General features: G+C 38.8%; 1 protein-coding gene across 3 annotated transcripts; it reads right to left on the bottom strand.

Moving 5' to 3' along the window:
* Window positions 1-6,942: 6,942 nt before the first annotated feature.
* exo1 (exonuclease 1) lies at window positions 6,943-19,466 on the bottom strand. Of its 3 annotated transcripts, none has more exons than XM_042434420.1 (14): window positions 19,352-19,466; window positions 18,261-18,430; window positions 18,004-18,123; window positions 16,933-17,056; window positions 14,326-14,463; window positions 13,867-14,079; window positions 12,821-13,008; window positions 12,576-12,678; window positions 12,257-12,470; window positions 11,388-11,574; window positions 10,527-11,067; window positions 10,239-10,337; window positions 8,548-8,744; window positions 6,943-7,198 (listed from the first exon to the last, which is right to left on the bottom strand). In XM_042434420.1, exons 2-14 carry the CDS (start codon window positions 18,419-18,421, stop codon window positions 7,087-7,089), a joined length of 2,397 nt encoding a protein of 798 aa, XP_042290354.1. In that variant the 5' UTR covers window positions 18,422-18,430; window positions 19,352-19,466; the 3' UTR covers window positions 6,943-7,086. The 3 variants fall into 3 exon arrangements, with proteins under 3 accessions (XP_042290354.1, XP_042290355.1, XP_042290356.1); XM_042434421.1 differs by having other exon boundaries at window positions 18,261-18,427; XM_042434422.1 differs by having other exon boundaries at window positions 10,239-10,328; window positions 19,352-19,464.
* Between the last annotated feature and the right edge of the window lie 5,332 nt (window positions 19,467-24,798).

Genomic DNA, 24,798 nt, shown 5'->3' with positions numbered 1-24,798 from the left:
GAATGACTAATGTAATACAGTTGACTACATACACATCAATTTTCTTTGGCAACACTTCTACACTATAGCTGACATTAAAGATAAAGCTGATAAAGAAAGGAAGGCCAACCTGGTGTGGATGGTCTGAATGCTTTGTTTATAGTATAGCTTCTAATATAAACTGAGTCGATGTAACTTTTAGAACTTATATTTCACTGTGGCTACATTGGCAATATGGGATGGTTGTTAATGCTAAAACAGTGTAAGTAGCACAAGAAGAGTTATACATTCAGCTGCAAACTGACTCACTAACATCCATTACACAGTAACAACTATCTCAGGTTTGCTAACATTAGCTTACGTTAGATAAAATTAGCCACCATAAGCTACTGCTTATGAACATGTAATGCTTTAGCTACAAAAATCCTGAAAATGTTGAACTGAGCGAGAACATGTTTTATTGGTTATGAATTCAACTTGTCATTGGTGTAATGAAGAATGTTATTTTTTCTTTCAAAGGTTATATGGCCTTGCTAATAGGAGTGTGCCCAAATACAAATACATTATTCGGCAAAGCACAAATAGTAGGTTTTATACGAATATTTGTTTCATACAAATATTTTAAAAATGATTTGTTTTTGGAAGAAAAAAAAAACATATCAAATACCACTTTGCAGGTCGGTTACATCATTATCTCATTCTCTCTCCTCTGCTCCACTGACTCTCCATAACCTGTTGATCCCCTTCTCCTTTTCACAAAGTTAAGTTGTAAAAAATAGGCAATAAATGAAAAGTACAAAGCAAGAATCACCTTTGAAGTTCTACTACATGTTACATGGTGTGCTGTCTCTGTGTTATTGGTGTATAGATAAGTAGAGGTCTGCTATGAGTCGATTAGTAAAGTTATAGCTCAGTAGTCAGTGCAGTTGTCTATGATCTGGGAGACTCCAGTTCAAGACCTGGTGTGGGGACCTCCTCCGTAAGGTAGTTTATTCATGAACACTTATTGTAACACTTTAATTTTCTAAAATTAAAAGTGTAATAAATACAAAAACAGGATTTTTAAGTCTCTTTCAACTTTTATTCGAATACAAATACAAATACAAATAATTTTTGCTGCCTCAACAAATACAGATACAAATACAAATACTGGGCTCTCTGCACATCCCTACTTGCTAACCTGATGTAGGTACCAGATGTGCTCGGCCTGCCAGATCAATTCCTGCATTTACAGATGACGTCACATATTATGTTCAGCTGTACGTTGGAAATTGTACAGATGCTGTTTGTTCACACCACAGACTACCATTTAAATGAGCAGATTTTGATTGTGTATTGTTTGTGTAGAGAAAGAGATCTACATCTCTCTCTCTCTCTCTCTCTCTCTCTCTCTCTCTCTCTCTCTATCTATCTATATATATATATATATATATATATATATATATACATGTAGAGATGTAGATCACACACATCTCTACATATACATACATATGTGTGTGTGTGTGTGTGTAAAAAAAATGATAAGTCTGATACGTTTACTGTAGACGGAATTTTAAAAAATCTGTATTTAATTCTGTGCTGGGCACAAATGTACTGCTGCAGCCAGGGACATGGGCTGCTCCATTATTTATTAGAAAAAGTACAACAACAAATTCCATGTACAACCCATAAATGGAATTCAGTGAGGCAAAAATGCTGCACAACTGTGATAAATCAGCAGTTTGCCCTGTCTTGACGGAAGAAACCTCAGTTGTGTCTCCAGCACTCAAATCTCCTACCAACTGTTAGAATATCCTAATTAAGAGTCTCTCCTAGAACCATTTTTCTCTTCCTACCTTGAATGTGACGCTCAGTTAAATATAAAATATAGTATATGATTCACTGAGCTCTGAGGGATAGGCATTATTTGAGTTACAAATATACACACGACAACACCCATGTAAAGATGCTGAGTGTCCAGTGAGGTTCTAGTTTTTACTTTTCGGAGCATGTGATGCTGAGGCATTTTTTTGAAAATGAAGAATTTGAAACGCAAAATTCAACAGTGAATCAAGATTACAGTCATCAACGACAGAACAGTCTGAACTGACTCAGACTAATGGGGAAAAAATCATATACTTACTTTCATTATATTTCAGCATGAGCCAAAACGTGATGGTGATGTAATCAAGTCCAATAAATCTATTGATAAGAAAGAAGTGCAGTCTTCCTATTTTTTCCCATGTATTCATAAACATATATAAACAATTATATACAAAGGATTCTAAAAAGAACTAAACTGTTAATAATAAGGTCTGGTCAGTGAGGAGGAAATAGAGAGGCACTGACACCCAGTATCAGCTCCTCTCAATAGCAAGGTGGGATAAGGGAGAGAGGGGCACCTGCAGCAAGCATAGGTGTGCAGATATTTTTGTCAAGAAGTTAAGTTTTTAACTGACATGTCCATGTTAATTGCTTCATTCACAATTGTAAATGGCATAAAGTTAGTCCTTTTTAAGATTTGTAAAAAAAAAAAAAAAGTTATAATGAAAAATTATCAAATCAAAATACAATGTTAAATTTAAAAAAATAACAGCAAAATGAAAACACAGTACTGAACATATTATGATGCATTTTAAGAGTCCTCTAATAAATTACATGAATCAATTACTTTCTAGAGTCTTTCTGTAGTCAGGTGATATGTGAAAATTATGTTCACTTTTTCATAAAAGCATAAACTTGGCACACTTGTACAGTTTGGGGCCCTGAACATTTTCAGAAATGGAGCCATCGCAAAAACGTCTCGTGGTGGCCATGGCAACCAACTTACTTTCCACCATAACCTAATTATGTATATTGCATCATATCTCCTGAACCAAACATGATAACACAGAAAAAGTGATGTCTACCCCTATGTTTTGATGGCCAAGGATTACAATGATACCATATACAACATCATAAACTGTTCAGGTTAATAGTTAATGGTGCATTCATTAATGCTGTGAGAAGGAAATCACAGTATAGGAATACCTAGGCTAGACTTTATAATATCGTGTCTGTTGCATGCATGTTGTGTAAAGTTTTAAAAGCTTGAATGTCCAATATATGACAATTTGAACATCAATATAGCAGCAAATAAGTATTTGCTATGTAAAGATATAGTGGAGTGATGGCGTCCGGAGCAGAGAATGAAGTCACAATCCCTCTGTATGTGTTGTTATCCGAGCTTCTATGTTCTTTGTTCAGATTGGCACACTTGTACAGTTTGGGGCCCTGAACATTTTCAGAAATGGAGCCTTCGCAGAAACACTTTGTGGCCATTTTGCTTTCTGCCATAACCGAATTATGTATTTTGCACCATATCACTTGAACCAAACAATGAACACAGAAAAGGTGATGTCTACCCCCATGTTTTGATGGTCAAAGATTACAATAATATCATATACAACATCATTAACTGTTGAGGTGAATAGTTAATGGTGACTTCAGTAACGTTGTGAGAAGATTTATAATGAAATTGCAGTATCTGAGAAGATGCTGAATGATATTTCAAGTATATTTCATGTAATCTTTGATTTACAATAACTCTTTGGGTGATTATATTAATGTCGACAAGGGGGAAGCATTGCGTGTCAGACCCATGATGGGAATCTGGAAAACTTCTTCAAACATGAAAATCAGGCCTACCCCCCATCACTCTCCCTTCATGGTGGACTGCGCTTGGGAAACAAGGCTGATCTGTTAAGTTGCCTAGAGAACAGTATAAGCAGTGTCCCAGACAGTGAGGTCCAAATACTAGATCAAAGAGAAACTTGAAAGGGCCAACAGAGTGGATGTTGTATGGGACTGCTATGACGTTAACAGCTTAAAGTCCCAGACAAGACAGAAGCGGGTAAAGGTGACAAGACCAAGTGTGGATGGAAAAAACAAGATACCAACTAACTGGAAAGGCCAGCCAAAAAGGCTTTATGGACAGGAAGCTTGTGGAAATGTTGACTACCAAAGTTGTTTCCACTTGTGGAGATGTTCTATCATCTCACCCACAAGAAACAGATCAGATTGCCCCTTGCACACATGAAGAGACAGATACAAGGATGCTACTCCATGCGGTGGATGCTGCAAGAAAAGGATTTAAAAAGATCACCCTGCGGACTGTGGACACATGTTGTGGTCCTGGCTATTGCGCGTATGTCAGAGCTGGACATTGAGGATGGACCCAAGCGATTTGAGACCATTGTGGTCACCTCTTCCACAGGCAAGCTAGCTCCGTGAGCAGCGCCTGTGCATCACGAAACCTCTTGCTTTTCATTTCAGCACCCACATTGACTGCTCAGAGCAGCCGCAGCAGCCACGTGTGAGACAAGTGTCTCACACGTGGCTGCTTCATTGGTTGAGTTGGTTAGGTTTAGGCGTGAAGACTGTGATTGGTTACAGTTAGGGTAAGAATATCAGGTTAAGTAAGTAAGTAAGGGAGGTCATGACTTAATCGTACAAGGAAAAAAATATCCCAAGCAGTACCAATACTTTGTGTTAGCGCCCTCAAATCCCCCATCCTCCTTCTAGTTCACTTTTGATAGGAGGAATAGATGATGTGTTCCATTCAAATTGGAGATCTAAATTTCCAAGAGAATATAGAATAGAATAAGCAGAGTTTATGCTACAGTCCATTGCAAATCGGAAGTCGATAGTTCGGAGTTGGTATTCCCAACTTCAAATCTAAATGCGTCCCAGTGCATCTGATCCGAAAAACATGGACGCCCACGGCAAACTGATGTTTGGGTGTACATGCAGGCTTTCATTTCAACCCAACACTACAGCAGCTGATTAAACAGATTAGCACACTTTATAAGAGATGGGAAGAGTAGGCTGGTACAGCATGCTCACAAAGACTTCTATCAAGCACAAATCACCTGAATGGAAATGCCAACTACAAAGTTGTTCCAGCACATTTCACAACATAACCGCTACATAAAGTAATAATTGATGAAAGAGTAATTCTGCTCACTGTTCACTGTGTGCTCCGCCATATTGCTGTGACATCAGGTGTGTTTCTGTCAGCTAACTCAGGCTACATGGATCTTGCCCAATTTTCCAACTTGGAATTCTAACTTGAATGAGCGTTCCATTGCACTTTTCTGCATCAGAGGTCGTTTTTTTCCAAGTTCCGAGTACAGTGGATTAGTGTAAAATGGGTACATCAACGAAACAGAGGAGGATAAGGTAAGACATTATTTTAGCCAGAATATTACACAAAATAGTTTACCAAGTACTACTAATGTTACATGTTTCTGACAGTGTATGTAATTTACTGATATAGCGAAAGTAAACAGTCTTCATTCTTGGAGTTTTATTCATTCAATAACATTTGAAACTGTGGACGCTGCCATATTGAGTGACATCAAAGTGTCTGCTTCTCAGTGAAGTCAGGATGCATGAAATTGGCCCAGTCAGAGCTTTGACATGGGGAGCCGTTCCAGGTTCTAACCTCTGATAGCAAGTGCTGTAATTTGTGCAATTTGTACTGGAATATGGAAAGAAAACCCCAGCAGCACACTATACTTTATCAGAAAGACAGTGTAAGAATCAGAGTGAGAGATTGCATTGACATACAGAAGCTAGCAGAACAGAAGCTTGCCTGGACCTGACCTCATGACTTCAATTCTCTATGTTGGAGAGTTCTGATAAAATCAGGGACTTTCAAAATATCTGGTATCTCTATCTGATTTGCACAGCTGCACCAACAAATTTTGCTGTACTGTTTCAATTGCTCATCACAGTCTGTCATACACTGTAAACCGTGGTTTACTGTGTTAAGTGTGAATAAAGGACAAAACATTTGAAGATATGATTTATGAAATAAACTAATACTGTAATTTACTCTAAAATCAGTTTTTCCTTTTTTTTTTATTTAGCACTATAGCCTCTTACACTGGTGCTTCTCAAACTGGGGGCTGCAGCCAATATGTCCAGGATGGTAGTTGGATTTTCTCAATCTGCAGGGAGTTTATATTTAACAATATTTCATATGCTGATTTCAGTATTTCTAACCTCAAGATGTTTCAACCTGGCTAGTTTTTAAATGAAAGCTGTACCATTTCTCCTTGAAAGAAGGCTTTGAAACAATATTTTGACCTTTGTGTTAGGAAATAACATTTATGTAAAGTATAATTGAACAGTTAACAGAACAAAGATTCTGAGATCAAGAGATTCTGTTTCTAACAATCTGGCTACTACCTTGCTTTGCAAGTAGGTCACCAGATGAACCTGGAGGGTAGGGAGATGATTTACAGGATTAGAAAGACAAAACATAGCATAACTAACTTTTTCTACTGCAATCTGTTTTTCATTGTGTGGAAAAACTTCAATTCAGGCCTCTAAAGTTATTAAAATGAAACAATCTAAAAAGGGTTGTTCTCACTGACAGTTTGCAATGTGTGAACAGGGGAAGTACACATTTTCAGGTGTCATGAAGTAAAAAGGTTGGGAACTTGTACCTTAAATCAGTTTATCATGAATAAACAGTTTGATCTGATAGGATGTTGCTTTTACTGATACAATATACTACAGAGGCAGGTGAAGACTGACAAATCAAAATTGCAAGTGGGATTATAAAAACAATCCTGATGTGGGATTTTCTTCTAACCACAAGTAGGGTTATGTATGACACTACTGAAGATAAACGTAAGAGCCCACACTCAATCTCACATCATTCATGAAGTGAGAGAACCAACTGTTTCTGCTGAGACCAACAGGGGAAGATAGTAAACATTGTTCTGAAGCCATTAGAGGCCAGTAGTCTTATCACCATTCCTAAGCTTGCATGCAAGTAAGGCATTTTCAGTAAACACTCAAGTATGCATTGTGCATTTTTACAGCAGTTATGCTAGGTGACGCATTCTTTAACTGCTGTGTTGAAACAACAGACATCAGCAAGAAAGATGTGACGCACAAACTCTTGAAACTCAAGACTACAAACAAGATACATTTGGAATAGTAGACAGTAGCTTTATTTAAAACTATACATTAAGAAATACAGGTTGATGAGAAATCATTAACATACATGGTATGTTTAAAAGCTTCATTCCCACACAGAGCGCTCAGCACTGTATGAAACATTCAAACCATCCATCAGAAGCTGGTGATTAAGTTCGTGTCGGTCTGAGGCGAGTTGGCCAGCAGGTTGTCTTTGACTGGAGACATGGGCTCTCCTGTCTTACAGGGGGTCATATTCTGAGTATCTCTGAAAAACACAAGGAGGGCCATGATGTAAAAATGACAGTTTGTTTATATAACTTCCCATGTCTAAGTTGGAGCCTAAAACTGTTTTTTCCAGAATTTTTTTTTTTCTATTTTGACAATGTTTTTCTAACAATGTGACCAATCTGTTTTTCAATTCAGTTGGGTTCATGAATAATCTGCTGAAATGAATGTATAGTCTTGTAATTCCTCAACATTTTACTTTTCTAAGAGAATTTATTGAACTTGTGAAATGTTTTGATATCTCAAGCAAGAGGACATTTTGAAGGAAACCAGAAATGTTTACATTAAATAAAGATTTTTTGGTACCACTTTCTTTATAAGATGTAAATAATTGCTTTACAAACAGTTAATACTAATTTACTAAAGCTTTATAGATCAGCTGTTAAGTAATTAATTAGAACTTTTGGGTTGCCAGGTTGTGAAAAATCTAAGGTGAGTCATTAACCGTCATGTCATTCATAAAGGGTAACAAGTCTCTCTTCAATAAGCCATAGAGTGAATTCACAATTCATCAAGTCTGACTATGAATATGAATAAGTTGTTAATAAATGGATTTTGGTTCAGACGCTCTACTGCTCTTTTCTAGAAGGTCACTGTTGGAGCGGCTGACGTGATGAATTAAAAAGCTACAGTATAAAGACAGTGTGAGTGTCATGGTGCCAGATGGATTTTTCACAACCTGGTAACCAAAATACTGTTCTTATTAATGGTTTATAATTGATCTATAAAGCAGTAGTTAAATAATTAATCATCTATAAACCCTTTATAAAGGGTGACTGATTATAAAGTGGTACAGATTTTTTGTATGTGATGGGGATGAATTTCTGACACACCCTGAGTCAAGTTTACAAGCTATCAAGACTTGAATACAGAAAGTTCCAGCAGTGGTTGATAACTCATGTTGCAGAGTTTATTAAAATTAACTTAGTTATTAAAAACAAAGTTTCACAGACGTCACAAGATTAGTCACAACTGTGAAAATAAAGGTGCCATCAGTAATGCAGTAACTAGTGTAGTTAGAAAAGTAGGTAAAACCCAGTATACTGTGTATTTTAAAAAAAACACAAACAATGGTCTTATCAAGACATTTTTAGGTCATTCACATGTGCAGGAAGTTGGCCAGGTTCAGACTGACAAACATTAATGCGGATGTAAGATGAGGAATCTGCATGTTTGGATTCCTCATCCACTGATTAATACATGTGTGGTATGCAGTCAGATGATATCTGTGTTGAATGATCTAATCTGAATGAGTAATCTTCCATTATGTTTCAACTTCCGTAAAATATTCTATTCATTTCCAAAGTAACTTCAGTGTTTCTCTTTTACTTTTTGAAGCTGAAGTTCTTCCAGAGGCTGCTGATGGTGGCCTGGACACCAGGGTTGTTTTCATTATTGGGGGAGGAAATTTTCTTCCCAGAGTTTGCAGATTTCTTCCTCAGTCCACTGGCCCTGGCTGGACCCAACGCCCGCACCTTTGTGACCTGACCCTGGCTGCTGGACTTGGGCTTCAACAGACCTGCAACCTGGGGGGAGGAAGAGCACGGATAGGAGAATGAAAACACAACATTTTACTGCCACACAAAATGTCTTAAACTTTACTGCTATTAAGACATAAATTCAAAAAAATATATATAAAAAATGAATTATATCATTTTCAAGACGTCACGAATGAAACAAGGTTGATATAGTAAAAAAAAACTTTTCAATTGTGCAGTGATCAAGTTTAAAAGAATAGTTCACTTATTCACTTTTTTTCCAAGAGTGAGATGAGAATATTGATATCACGTCTGTGTGTTAAGTAATGAGCTGGAGTCAGCTAACCTAGCTTAGCATAAAGCATGTAACTCCACCGGAAAACACAATTTTTTGTTTTTATATTTCTGTTCATGAGAAAAAATGAGAAAAAACTTTAAAGGTGTATCTTGAACTTTGAACAGAGCCAGACAAGCTGTTTCTCTGTGCTTCCGGTCTTTATGCTAAGCTAGGCTAACCATGCTCTGTATTTAAAAGGTGAACTCCACTAAATTTTACACATCACAGTGTGTTTGCAGGCTGTTGTCTCCAAAGGAAGCTGTGTGAAAACTGATAGGTTTCCTCAAGTGATGTCACTTGAGTCAGCGTCAGTTGGGTCTGAAGACTACAAGTTTGAAAATGACAAACATCTGGGGTTGTGGAGTCAGAAAGAAGTGAGGTTACCAGACCTCTGTAGCCCCTCGTCACTGCTGGAGGCTAGCAGCTCCAGGCTACATTAGCAGCTACTAGCATAACATACGTGGATCGCTGAATGAACTGTCGTTGAGTTGGACTGTGAGTAATGCCAATGACGATGACAAAGTTTATTATAATGAGGAACACTATTAATAGAGACATGAAACCGCTATCGATCTCCTCACCTCACTCTTGAGAGCAAATAATCATATTCCTAGAATATTGAATCATCTTTTTAAATGTCATCACATTCAAATAAATTCCACAGTACAGGAGTCATTTCAGAGCCTCGTTTGAAATGATGTATTCAGACTGCTTCACCCTCTTAAAGATCATTTTTGAAAGCATGAGATAATATGTTAGACAACAAGGGTCTACAATATAGTTATATGTAGTACAAGTACAGCGTTATGTTGGGAAAGTACAATTGACTTATTTCCAGACTTTGCAGTCCTTTAATGTTTCTATGACTCCTTCTCTTTAATTGCATGGAGGTTAAAGATGCTCCTCCTTGAACATACATATCAACCCCCATCTCTGTCACAGTTTTGCTGATGGAGAAAATAAGGGATGGTAATATTTTATCTCCATGTCAGCGTGGAAAACATCATTAACAGCACATATCATGGTCACTAAAACCCATGCTAATGAAATTCGTTGAGGTTTGCAGCTCTCAAAGACAGGCTGACACTACCCTCATCTGGTCAGTTGCGCAGAAAACTCTGAGAGGACATTATTGCCTTTATATAAAGAATCAAAACTAAAATGAAACCACAAATCTTAATCATGTTGTATGGGCAGAAACCCACCTTGGATTTCAGTATGCTGGGTTTCTTATCCACTTCTGTTGAGTGTGCTGGACTCTGCTCTGACTCCAGATCTTTGCTTGAATTCATTTCCTGAATATTCCGGAAGCACATGAAAGGTTAGTAGCTTCATCACATGTAACCACACAAAGCCAAGCAACCAAAACAGCTTCCTGTGCACCCACTCATGAATCATAGTACTCTGATAATGATGTGTGTGTGTGAAGGCTGAATCAACCACAAGGCATTTATAGATACTTATTAAGGCAGTGGAGATTTGTATGAACGTACAGACGCAGCATCCTCCTGGTAGGAGTTTGAGAAGTTGTAGGTGGGGGCTTCCTCTTTGTGGAAGGTAGTGAGGTAAGTCTGGGACTGGGAGAAGTAGGCACTGTCCTGGGAGGGAGGGGAGTCTGGGAGGTCGTCCTTGTCCTCTGGGTTCCTGTCAGTGGAGGACAGATGCGGGGGTGACGTGTCTCTAGAGGGTTTCTGGGTCTTTGTGGTTGAAGAGAAACTCTCCCTCTTATACTGAAACAGCTGCAGGACAGCCAGCCCTGAAGTGGACTTTGGCGTTTTTGATTGTTCAGTTGAGGGGGAACTGCCTGACCAATCAAACAGTCCGAGGCCCTGACTGGCTGAACAGGGGGGAGTGCTGCTAGGGGTCTGAGGCGGGCTTGGGGTGTCCAAAGATGGGACGTCGGGGCCATCACTGTCATTGGTCTGGATGCTGGGAGGGGACTTGTCCTGAGTGGGACTCACACTCTGAGGTAAATCCTCCTGAACAGACTGCTTAGTGCTCAGACTGGCTGCTGAACTGGAACTGCTGAAGAATCTAATGTGGAAAAAACACATCCACAACATTTAGCATTAACCTGATTGCAGCCATGATTATGGTAAAAAACTGATCATCCTAGTTATTTTGGAAAAATTGGGCTCATTTAAATAATAAAATGAAGTACATTTTTATTATTGTGAAAACTGAATCCTCTCTAAATAACCTATTCAGATGTAAAAACAACATACTTACATTCTTTATACATAGTATAGTTAAACTGTACTCCATTTTAAACATATGTGTCTGGATTACTCAATAATGAGTCTAGTAAGTCAAAAACATGATCATGAGATGTGCATGTATCCCTGTGATGTCACCTGCTGCATGTGGCCTGGCCGTCCTCCTCAGCTTCCTGGTTCCGTCTCTGCAGGAGGGTGGCGAAGCGATTGCGTGGCCGGGGCTGACTGGCCGGTGTCCGCTTGTCCTGCCGCTGGTCTGACCTGGATCGCTTCTGACTGGAGGAGGAGTACTGCTGCAGAACATCCAGGTCTGATATACTAGAGTCTAGAGGAGGAAAAAGAGAAGAACAGTCCAGTTAACAAAGTAACATATAAAGCTGCATATCATGTAAATAAATGATCTGAGTTTATTATTATTATTATATCAAAAGGTAGGCATACATATTGTTTTATTACTTTCTTTGTCTCACTGCTTTTATTTTTCCTAATTATTTGTTCAATTGTTATTTCTGTAATATCCTAGAGCTATTTTGCTGCCACAGTGACTCATTTTCCCAACAGGGATCATTTACATGTAAATAATTTCATTTCATGTGCATAAAGAGGTCATTATTGGAACCCCTAATGAGCAACATTTTAAACTAATCCTTTATCAACACAAATTAAAGCTGTGGCTCTGTTTATACTCATCTATATATCTATGACAAATATATATTTACTTATTATCTGATCATGTCCCTGAGAGATACAATTTGAGTTTCTTTTTCAGTTTTAATTTTCATAAATATTGTTTTAGAGGTTTCACTGCAGAATAAACTTGAGCGCAGTCTCACTCACCACGACCATCAGCCGTCAGTCACATTTTATGCTGTGGGTGATGTGTTTAGAGCCCAAAACACAGTAGAAGAAGTATTTGTTTGTAGTGAGAAGAGATTGATTTATGTATTTGTATCAAAAAAAAAAGAAAAAAAAAGAAGTGATCTTAAAACTGCATGTGAACAGCTCACCATCTCTTGGTCTCTTCACTTGCAGCTCTCTGCAGGGAAGCCTCAGACCATCCAGGTGGACGACTCTCTCCTTCCCCCTGGTCGAGAGAGGCCTGTCTGGGGAGGCAGCAGGCTGGGGCGGGGCAGCGGAGGCTGGCCTGAAGCTTCGGCTCCAGATACTGGGTCCAGTGGAGGCTGGGGAGGCGTTCCAGCTGCAACTGCGAGGTTTAGATGGCTGGAAAAAGGAAATTGGAATGTGTTTAAAACAAAAACTGCAAATTTGTTCTAAATGAAATGTGGCATTTAATTACTTTCGTCATGGCTCTAACCGATGTGATACCTGTGTCATGGGTTTGTCTGGGCTGAAGTCGTCTATTCTCTCCATTGTGTTGATGTCAAGGTTTCCCAAAGCCATCTGCAAGCCTTTGTCATCTCCGACATTACTACACACATCATCATTAAGGACAGAATACTGTGCAAGTGATGGAGAGGAACGTACAATTTCCCCATTTCTAACTCTAACTAAATCATTTTCATTATTTACAAAGCTGACACTAGGCTGTGTGATTGAGGACAGGAGGATACAGGCCAGCGTAGCTGAGGGTGGCCGGGTCAACGTGCTCTGGGTACGGGTTGAGGGGTACAACCTTCCTTCTGACAGGATCAAACACCAGCTGGTAGAGGAAGGTGTTATTGGCTCTGGTGAACCCCTCGATGTACTGCTCAGGGACGACGAGACTCATCTTCAAGTACTGGCCCATCTTTCTGATCACCTGATGGGGCAACAAGAGCTCACAGCTTTTACTAACACAATAACAGTTATGCTAAAATAACTACAACTGACTGACTGACAGCTTCTGACTCACTGTCTGTATGCATTTGCTGAATATTTTATTAAATAATAGTGCAGAGAACTTTTTACCAATATTTAAAATTTTAAAATTACTTTTTATTAATTGTATACTTACAACATATAATAATAGGCGTGACAAGCAAAATATTTAAACACTCATATGTTGAATCAATTGTATCCTACTGTACAGCTATTTCTTTTTATACTTATCTGATTCATTTGGATTCACTTTTTCTGTTCATAACTGGTTTTGGGTCAGAAACATTTTATTTGAAGTGAGCCTATGTAACCTGATCAGCAGCCACTGTGGCCACAAGTAATATTTATGGGATAATGGATTGTTTTAAAATGTACTGTAGCTGTAGTACAAGTAGAGAGGAGTCAATCTGACAAAATAATCTTCACTCATAGTACATTTACAAGCTTGTTCCTGCACTTTCAACCACAACTGACCTGGACCTTGAGTGACCTTGAGTTAAGATTATTTTATCAAACTAATATTTCCAAGATCCAAAATGAACTTTCCCTTTCAAGAGTCATAAAGTTAGTAAAGAGACTCATTAATGCTTCAATGAGCTGATTCTGAGATTTTTTTTTCTAGATTTCAGTCTGATGAACCTAAACATACTTTCCTCAGAAGCGGGTTCAGCATGCAGCCAAAGTTCCCATGTTGATCTACCCTGCTTAAAAGTGAGGCACCTTTGGAATCCCAAGTTAAAATAGCAATAGCCTTGCTAAATGCATAATCCAGATTCACTTTCTTGCTATCTGGTCTCACCTTGAGGATATCAGGGTCTTTGGCCAGCCGCAGCAGCTTGCAGGCCTTGCCCAGGCCGATGCCATGCAGGGAGGCCAGGTAGTCGCAGCCAGAGAGGATGCACATGTGGCGAAACTTCTCTTCGGTGAAAACGTTCCCCAGAGAGCGACAGCGGCCCAGGTTACTCTGGTCTATCTCTAGGCCATTGCCCTGCTTATCCATTTTGAGGATCACCTGAACAATTGTGAAAGATGAGTGAGTTAGGAGTTGGAGGCAATGTATGATCAAGGGCTCATGAAGCCTATGTTTGCTTTTGTCTAATATATTTTTAGCTGTAGACACGACAAACACTGAAGCCTTTGATATCTTTTTTTTTTTTTTTAACACTGACTAAACACTTTGTCATGTCTAATTATGATCTGCTTGGTTAGCTAACTTCCTTGTTGTTCTTACCACAGTACACAGTAGAGTACTTGATACCTTTTTACAGCCGAATGCCAGCAGGTCAGAGTCTTCTGTAATGACAGCCTGGGCCAAACCAGACTTAGTGAGGTAAGCTAACTGAGCATCAGCTTCATATGGAGCCACTACACAGTCCACTCCTCTCGCCCTCGCAGCCTGGTTCAAGAAAAAGAAAGAAAAAAAAAGAATTCTGTTATATTTAACTTCACCAACATGCAACACTGCTGGATGGAACCATAAAGCAAGAAATAATGCTGAGTGATGCAGAGAAACAGAGGAGCAGGCAGCACATGTAGGTTTCTGCTGTGCTCAAAGACCTTTTAAAACAGCATGCAGAATAAAATTGAATAGCTTTTTCATGGTCACACCAGTCAAAGATTGGACAATAAAGACTACAATTATTTATCAAGTGCATGAATTTACTGACATTTACAGCATATACAGTGTTTCCCCTATAATAGTACACCTACAAGAACCCCCGCCAGGCAAAAACATTTTTTAAATGCCAAAAATACCGCCAAATATCCATTCATTCGGAAATCAATAGCGTTTGGGAGCCTCTGAGCGGCGCTGTTTCGAAACGCGAGTCAACGTCTGTGTCGTTGCCTAGGAAACTGCTGGTAGCGTAACTCCTTTTAAGGAATAGCGCAGAGCGTAAGCGAGTGAGTGGTTAAGCGAGAGAGCGAGCGTCAGAAAGGTGACGGTGAATGTGAGCAGAGCAGAGGAATAATTTTGAAGTTTTTGCTAAAACATTTTGCTCACTATGAGTGGATGAGCTTCCTAGCTACTGAAGCTAGCAACAGTGCAATAGGTCTAGCGGTGACGAAACTCCATACAACACATACATACAAAAATAACGATAAAACAAAATACAGTGGTAGCACATAAAAAGTGTCAACCTTTAAATGGAGGTTTAACAGGCTGTAACAGGCTGTGTCTGCCTGCACGGTCGGGGCTGTGAAGTTAAGAAGACAACCTCCTGTTATCTATAAACACACTTGACACTCACATACAATATTTCATCCTGTTATTCCATCGAAGACATTTACAGTCCTCTTCATACACAAGTCTGTGCACATAAAACCAAATGAGCTGAACACAAACTCAGAGAATATAGAGTGACAGCATTAGACAGCTGTCTCCCTCTCTTTAACCATCTCCTGACAGTAGTTCAAGTGTATTTTGATATTTAAAGGTGGACTGTTTGGCACACCTGCCCGGAAACAGTCCCCTCGTCTCCAACGTGCCTGCTGATATGCAACTGGCCCAGTTATGATGTACATATAAGGCTATTACATCGTCTGATCTAATTCATCTTTAGATTTATGATTTTGAATCTGGGGTGAGCTGACAAAAAAAACTTTTATGCAGAAAAACTTTACCTCTAGTGTATGCTAGTACATGCTAAGGTCCTTCTACACATTGGATTCATCTCTCAGTCATGTATTTACTAAAAAAAACAAAACTAAAATGTGTCATTTTGATTTTCAGCATCAGTCCACAGTTGAAGTGCAGAGTGGAACAATAAAGTTACATAATGTTTTCTACAACATGATACTTTCCCAGTTGGTAGATTACTGAATACCTAAAATCTACAGTGTGGCCTTCTGTACAATCTCAATGCAGTATGATGCAACATCACATTCCAAGCCATAGTACAGTAGTGTAGTTACTTGTGTAAAGCATTGTGTAGAGTGAGTGCCCCCTGCTGACATTATACAGTAATACATGCTATGCAGCAGCACGCGCTGTAACCGCAGCAAAGGTGCACCATTCTCATGATGCCACCACTGTAACAAATGTTATTGTCTACAGCAGGCGAGTAAAAATGCTCAAGACCTTTATAAATTAAATTGAAGACTTTTTCATTACTTCTGTGGCCTTTTTTGAGGAAACTAAATCCAACACTTTTAAAAGACTCTTCAAAACCTCCAGATACCCTGAGCTAGCCAAATCAAAGATTTTTATGGCCTTTTTGATGTGGCCAAAAATGACATGCACATTGGAAAAGAGACTGTAGAGAGTCTGTACTGCCTGGGTTTTGTTGTGAACAAGTTTACAATAACTTCATTCAAAATTGCTACACTGCACTGAAAACATTCCACCAACTCTAGTCGCATGGCTGTTGGTGTGAAGTAAAGTTGAGTCATTGAGTTCAGTCATGTATGAATAGACTGTATGTTACACAACATATAGGGTGGGTCTGCAATTATATAATTGTAACTAGCTGTCATCTTGTCATTCCTTCCGTTTTCCCTCTCTGTCATCATTCACGTCTGGTGTGATAATGTCGTCTTGTTGAAATGGGATAAATGTGTCGAAAAAGTTATCGAGTTCAGAGCATAAAAGTCTTTATCCTCACTTATCTTCATTCACTCAGCTCACTCTTAACATGTATTGAAAAGTAAAATAGAGAAATACTGAATATAACTAATGAGAGATGCAAGCCAAATGGATAGTCTATGAACAGGGATTTGTGCCAACTCTTTTCTAATTCAATGCAAGAGTGAACATGCAGTGCAATGAAATCCCTCATTACATGATGAAAAATGAAGATGTCTGACTACAGCAGTTGAGCCATTCATATCATTTAAATCCGTCTGACAGGACGGAGGAAGTCCTCACCTTAATAAGGTTATGAGCCATGGCTGGGGTGATGTTAACACAGCGGGTAAAACAGTCTCTGGCCTCGGAGAGTTTGCCTTCTCGTAGGAGCTGCCGGCCTTTTTGAAGGTTGGCTTCTCGACGCCTGGATGGTACATGAATCAAATTGAATTAATGATGGAACACTTAGTCAGGGGCAGTGATGCTGTGGCATTCACAGACGCAGTTCAGCTTCATGCCGAGGATAACAATGAAGTTTTGGACGTCTTTTGGTCCTTGATGTCTCAACATTTGTTTGTGTCGGAGCTGTTGAGTCTCACCTGTCTACAGGTCTGAACATTCCTCTCTCTGCACCTCCACACACAAACAATGTTGGTATGTTGCAGTTTTGGAATGCAGTCCTTCAAATAAATCAAGCATTGTCTGAGTGTTTGTTAGGCGTGTGTTTGGCACAGTTCATCACTGCTTCTCAGACAAACCTGGATGATAATGTGCTTCCGTTTCCTGTTAAGATAGGGCTGGATATTAATGGGAAGGTAACCAAAACAGACATTATGAATCTCTAACTGACCTAATTTTAGTTATATTGATATGTTCGATACATTAATTCCTTCATACATGACCCCCTTGAAAGTACAACAATAAATCCAAATAGGGACACAACCAGAGTTTGCTGTGTGGGTTCATTTTATTACAAGTCAAGTTGGCATCTGCAGTTCAAAGTGATGTTATTAACCAAAACGTCCAGCGTCGACAAAATCACTCAAGTGTTAGAGAAATTCAGCTGAGGCAGGTGCAGATGCAAACAAGCTGGTATAAATATGCAGCAGTAAGAAAACATATGCGATACCTCATCATGGCATCATTACACTCGTATCTCTCCTCAGTCTTAAGGACAAACTTGTTTAAGTTCACAGATTAAAACTAAAATGCAAAAATAACAAACCTGCCAAAATAACAATATGAATTCTATTTTTGTGTCTCTAAAAGTCTTTCAGGACTTGTGAGGTGGTAGACAATAGGCTGTCCAGGATATGGATCTGTCCTGCATCCATACATTCATAAATACATACAGTCAAAGTAAACACTCACTCTCTGCGGGCCTTTTCCACTTCTTTTTTTGAAGGCAGATTGCGTCCATCAAACACCAGAATTGGTTTGACACTGAAGGTCAACAGCATGTCCACAAATTTCATGCAGTACCACACATACCTGCAGTGCAGACAAATGAAAAAGCCAGCATCAGTTCTGGGCATTCAACCCTCATTACAAGTAGATTAAAAACTAATACTAAAACACTTCTGACCAACATCTCTTTGTCATTCAGCTGAAATCATAAAAACACTAACTGATCAGTTGGTTCTCCTTTAGCGAGCTTCTCCGCACATGAAAAAGCTCCTTTATGCAGCCAACAGTACGTGTCCACAGCCACGGTCTGCCCTTTGTATTTTTTCACGTTGACAGGCTCTCCTGCGTCTTTGATGAACTGCAGCAAACCAGGGATTCCCATTTTCAGCTGCTGGAAAAAAATCATTTCAATCATAAGCTACATTTAATCTTTCTTAGCAACCTGTGCAGTCCGCTGCACACACAAAATGTGGCTTTGTCCCCTGAGACATGTTTGTCAGTCTCCAGAGGATCAGCTGCCACACACTGTGCATAGATCCTGTTTTATAAAGCACTATTTGATCGTGTGTTGCTGCTTAGTAACAATGACTGTTTGGGAGTTATTTATAATTTGAATTTATAAAGACGCATCTGTCATTTTGGAAATTACTTACTTAAGTTAAATTACTTATTCTGGAACAGAAATATTTTTATAATACTAAATGTTTTTCACAAATCATAGAGCTAACTAAACTGTGACGTGGAATGCTCCTTGATCAACAAATTCATATTCTCAGAGCAGTAATTATTTGTTATTTTTCTTCATCCAACAAAATACAAAGGGACAACGTTAGCAGAGCTAACACTGAACACGTATTCAAGTCGAGATTTCAGTGATCTGAAGTAGCATTTGGGGAATATCTATGCGCCGAATTTACGATATAACCTTAAGAATCCAGAAAAGTTACGAAGTTATGTTATAAGATCTGTGCACCTTCGTTGATAACCAAGAAGACGTTAAATTGGACGTTTTTATAACGGTGGTCTCGGCTACATAACGTTACATATAAGCTAGCTGATAACTGTTGACAACGTTACCGCTTCGTTTAAATGTACAGTTTCTTACTTTAAAAATGCAGCTCATAGTTTAAATAGTTAGTATTTTAAGTAGTTTTCAATCTTTTGAAATAACCTAACTTAAGTGTGTAGCAGAGCAGAGAGGACAGTGTGTTCGTTCACACAACGGCGACTATGTCCGTGTGCAGTGAGTCAAACATAAGATAATACACAAAAACAATATAACGCTAATGTTAAATCCTGAGTTAAAACCTACCTCTTTCTGTTACTTTCCTCCACATATACATGCGGCTTCACAAGGCAAAAACTGGAGCGAGTTTGGTTTTAGCGGCAAAAGAAGTGATTCAGTATGAGCTGCTGCTATTGGCCAAGTACACAGAGAGGGAGGGATTAACGGCAGAGAGACGGGTGCGCTCCAAAATGTCACCGGCACGGTACTGAAACATGTTTACCTTGTTACAACTCAGTCTCAATAATAACTGTTGTCCCAACTTCTCACACAGAGGCTGCTGCTGTCTGGCCATTAACTGATACAGATTCAACGACAGCCGTCATATACAGCAATGTTATAGCAAGCGTCTCCGCCCTCTCCATGATGTGAAACGCGACACGCCGGTGCATCTCCCGGGAGCGCGTACTGGGAAAACAAAACACCATCGGACATTTTAACGATGTTATGGGCGAAACACTGTTAAACAGCAGCATAATCGTCGCTATCGGTTCATCGATGATGGTCTGTTACATGTGTGTTTGATGTTTGCTTGCATTACAACATGGCACAGGTTAGAAAAGTTATCACTCAGCAACACATAGAAGGCTGTTTGAAAGTATATGAATAAATATATTCTGACAAAATATGAACATTAACAAGTATAATCACAGACTAAATTTGCTTTGAAAAATATGTAGGATATGAGGAATTAAATATCTCTACAAATAAAATGCATCAAAAGGATATTTATGAATGAAAATGAGTGTGACAGCATCATTTTATAACAGTAATGTCTGATTCAAGGAAAATATGCGGTAAATTAAACATTTATACCACCCAGTATTCTGTATATAATGCTTGTAACTGTGGACTCTTTCTCACTGTTTTGCACTATTTTGCACTTCATAAAAAATTGAACCTAAAGTTGAATCGAATCTAATCTACTGTGGAAGTTGCCTCCGCTAAGAATGCTGTCTATTTACTGAAAAATACAAAATGTAACATATAGCAGTATGATTACACAGGAACAAAACCCATGTTGGTTGCAGTGTGTTGGTAGAGCTTTATTTATTGAGGGAAGTTTCACTGAGAGGAAGACTCTTGTGCAGGATCACCCTGATCACATTCACACAGTTCACACATTCACATCTGGAAGCTTTATTGTGGTTTATTTATCCATGACAAGTGAGTAAACTCCTGCTGCCTCTCTTAAATCTATAGACCCTCCCAGGTGCATGCTGGTCCTTTACCTGCCTGCCTACATCAAACCTGAGGTGCCTATAGTACTGCCCAATTCTTACATAACAAAACAAAGAACTGGCAAAGGAAACTAGCCCTACAAATTCAACCTCTAATATAAATAAGTCAAACTCTAGAGTAAATCAAGGCAACTTTATTTATATGATGCATTTTCTACACAGTAGTGATTCAAGGTTTCAGAATGTAGACAAAACACTTGAAGACTTTGTGGAGACCCTGAATCCACCTGGATCCCTGCTGGGGGGGATGATGGCACACAGGATGATGTTCACTACCTGTAACAGAGCTGCTGTGATGACTTTGATACTGTTGACGTCCCAATGAGAAATACACTGAAAGACAGAAAGACAGCACTTTATCAAATCACAGGTCAAAGCTCGTTTTCATCACACTCATCAGTGCAGCACTGATGCCGTGTAAATATGAATCTAAGTACAAGTTGTCACACATCTCACCACTGCTCCTATCAATGCATGAACAAATGCATATAGAGTATATTAGTGAAGAGGAAGTGAACAGATGCTGAACATTTAGACACTTATTAGTGCTTATAAAGCATTAGTATGTAATTTAGTATGTATTGCCCTGTGAATTAACCATTTATAGAAACATAAGTTACAATTAGACAATGGTACTAAATAAATAAATGTGTATATACCTTGTGAAGAGGAGGATTGTCACTCTTCATATCTCTGCTCCTCTGTACTCTTCTCACACGGGCATTTAATAGTTAACTAACAACTACAGAACTAGAATAATATTGACCAATAATGAAAATCTGCTAGTAAAATAGAAGAAATGTATACTTATCTTTTTAATGAGATGGTTCAAGGTGCATAGTGGCTCTTCTCTCTAAATAACGGTCAACAAAGGGAATAATAGTTATTAACTTCAGCAATCACGTAAACAGAACTAATGATTTCTCTGTTTTTAATGAGAGGGTTCATGATGTTTCCTCTCCTTTCCTCTTTGTCTCATTTCCTCTCTTTAAAAGTCAAATGACAGTTAACAAAAAATGATGGTTAATAAATTATTTCAGTAAACAAAAGAACTATTGATCAGAATGGAAATTCTGCTAATAAAAGAATAAATGTATACTTATCTTTCTTGATGTGAGCGTTTCCCTCCTCTTCTTTCTTCTTTCTAAAATCACAGACAAGGGCGAATAAAAATGAATAATGTCACCAACCAGATAAACAGAACTATTAATCAGTACAGAATATAATAAAATTGATCATAAAACAGAATAAATGGTTGACTGTGCATGCTGTTTCTTCTCCTTTCCTCTCGTTCCACTCATCTCCCCTCCTCTCTCTAAAAGTCAAATGACAGATAAGGGGAGATGATAGTTAAACAGGTAAACAGATGAACTATTGATCATAACAGGATTTATGATAATAAATACAAATATACTGATCTTTTTTAAATAAAAGGGATACATGCTGTGTCCTCTCCTTTCCCTTCATCTCCTCTCCACTCGTCTGGCTTCATCTCTTTTGTCTTGTCTGGTCTCTTCTCCCTAAATAACAATGACAGTCAATAGGAATAAAAGTTAAAATGGGAAAACTATTGTGTTATCATCAGTAAAGGAAGTGAATAACACTATTAAATGAATATATAGTGCACATCTCCTCTCCTCTTGTCTCCTGATGAGTCATCATGTCTCCTCTCATCTCTCCCTCACACAAATGGAAAAGTTAATACATTCAGGTCTTTCTAATATTTTGGGACATAATATTTGAAACACCTGTCACTAGTCTCTGACACAAATTGTTAGCAAAAAACAAACGTCAGCACTGGCATAAATTGTGCACTGCAGATTTGTCCATGAATGTTATTTCTATATCTACTGAACTATTTGGTTGACGAAGACACTTCTTCTGGCTGCACCAGTTAGTTGGGAGGGAAGTGCAGGTTTTAATAAAACACCTCACATCGCCCCTAGCCTGGGAAAAAGATTTTGACTCTGTTAATCATTTCCAGTAAATATTCAGCAGCCTTTTCTTGTTGTTTTGGTCCTATTTTTGCAAAGGTTTTGGGTAAACTTGTTATATTACTCCATGTCTTCCCCTAGACATTAAATAAAGGTCATAACTAGGAAGCTGCAAGCAATGATGTCATGGCCTCTACTGGCTCTCATTGGCTGGTGTCTGTGTTGGCTGCACAGTCAAACAGACGGAGGCAGTCATCAGGATTGTGAGCATGATCCCAGGAAGAGCTCTGGGCTGTGAGGAGATTTTGGTGTAGTGGACACAATATAAAGCAGGATCACATGGCCCAAAAAGATTTTCCCATGCACATTCATTAAGCTGTAAGTACTGAGGACTGCACAGAGGTGGGGGGTACCAAGTTACATTTACTTGAGTCTTACTTGACTTGATTTACTTGATTTACTTGATTGTACTTCTATGAGCAGTTTTATTGCAGTATTCACTCTCACCTGTACATAATAAAACTCCATTACAACTGGATACACTCATCGAGCTATTGCACTCACCATAAAATGTTGTGTTAACCCTGCTTTCTCTTTTATCTCGAGTTGACATAACTGACAAAGATTGAACCACATATAATTTTCCTCAGGTACAGGTGAAGAGGTGAACACACCTGTTTAATAGACAAGTCATGATAAAACATAACATCATCTCCCCCCATTATCCTACAAATATTAGTCAAATATCAGTTAGGATGACTCCCGCCACTGCAAGGAGTCTGAACCAACTCAAATGTCCATAAAATACAGATAATTCACACTTTATATTATAGGAGCTGTAATATATGGCCACTGGAACTTTCTCATCATATTTATGTATAGACATTATATTTCCAACAATATCTCAGTGCCATTACATGGGTCTGCTGAGACCCAGGACTCTGTGCAATAACCATTGGGAAATACCCACTGTGGTGTTCCATACTTCAATATGATTTTCCAAGAAGACGTTTAAAACATATGGAAGATAAAACAAACAGAATTGCAATAGGACAGTGAAAATCCTAGGTGATTTTATTGGAGCCAATGAAATAAAAGAAATGAAAAATTAAAAACAGAATTTCCAACATGACTGAGAAAATCCTAAAAGAACCAAAACTTTTTCCTATAGAAGTGCTATAGGATTTTTAGACATTTATGGGAATCCTAAAGGAAACTATTAGAAAATATAAAAATCCTGTAGGACTTTTTGACAAGGGTAGCAAACAGCTCCAAACTGTCTTGGGGGAGCACTGGGGACTTTAGGGAAGTGTAGGAAAAGTAAGGAGAGTAAGGAGGGGGAGTCTAGTAAATTCCATGGGTGAGAGAGCACAAGAAGTGGGAGTGAAAGAGGTGTCAGTGGGCCTGTCAGTGTGCTGGCCACCAGTTCAACCATGGCTTTTGCCAGAACCAATTGTAGACTTTTCCATATTAGACTGAATCAAGAAGAAGTATGCAGGTGATCCTGTGACTTTAGTTAGTGACCATCTTAAAGAAAAATGGGCAGATTACATACAGATTTACACTGATGGCTCCCAGAACCTGGACAATGGAAAAGCTGCAAAGCATGTCAGTCTTCATTACAGAGCTTGCAGCACTTGGGTGGGTGGAGGAAGTTAGACCAAGAAAGATAATTATATGCTCAGGTTCTACTGCAGCACTAATGGCATTCAAGGATGGGGAAAGTGGGGTCAGACCAGGTCTAACAGAAGACATTTTGACTGTGCTGAGTATCTAAGTTTGGGAACATTGTTGGGTTTTTCTGGGTCTAAGCTCATGTGGGAGTACAGGGGAATGAAGAAGCTGAGAAGACATCAAAAAGAGCCGTCAACAGGAAGGAATTAGATCTGGAAGGGCTGAGTGTAAGAGTTTAATACAACAAGAAACAGCAAAGTTATGACAAAAAGAATGTGAGTAGGGAAACAAAGGCAGGTTTTATCTTTCAGTACAGCCAACACTGAAACACACGTCAAATACAAAAATGAGCAGGAGGGACAGTGTGGTAATAACTAGGCTGAGACTGTACTCTGAAACATGGGCTGGCACTAGTTGGTAAGCACCCAGGTGGAAAATGCATCTGTGGAGAGGCAGAAACTGTGAACCTGTGTTTTGATGGAATGCACCATCTATCAGAGAGAGAAAGAGAGAGAGAAAGAAGCCTCATGCAGGCAGAGCCGCCAGAAATTGGAGTTAAAGATCATTCATTGAAATCAATACTCATTACTTATTCATTTTCAACATAAGGATTTAAGTCATTCAA

Source organism: Thunnus maccoyii, chromosome 14 (genome assembly GCF_910596095.1).
Source record: "Thunnus maccoyii chromosome 14, fThuMac1.1, whole genome shotgun sequence".
Taxonomy (NCBI): domain Eukaryota; kingdom Metazoa; phylum Chordata; class Actinopteri; order Scombriformes; family Scombridae; genus Thunnus; species Thunnus maccoyii.
The sequence above is the reverse complement of the archived record's forward strand: the minus strand, read 5'-3'. Positions and strand labels throughout refer to the sequence as shown.

Excerpts from the sequence above, each read along its gene's own strand:
- exo1 (XM_042434420.1), bottom strand. The coding sequence starts at position 18,421 with ATGGGAATCCCTGGTTTGCTGCAGTTCATCAAAGACGCAGGAGAGCCT. Across the intron at positions 11,575-12,256 it reads AGTGAAGAGACCAAGAGATG|ACTCTAGTATATCAGACCTG; the intron begins GTGAGCTGTTCA and ends TTCCTCCTCTAG. Across the intron at positions 11,068-11,387 it reads GGCCAGGCCACATGCAGCAG|ATTCTTCAGCAGTTCCAGTT; the intron begins GTGACATCACAG and ends TTTCCACATTAG.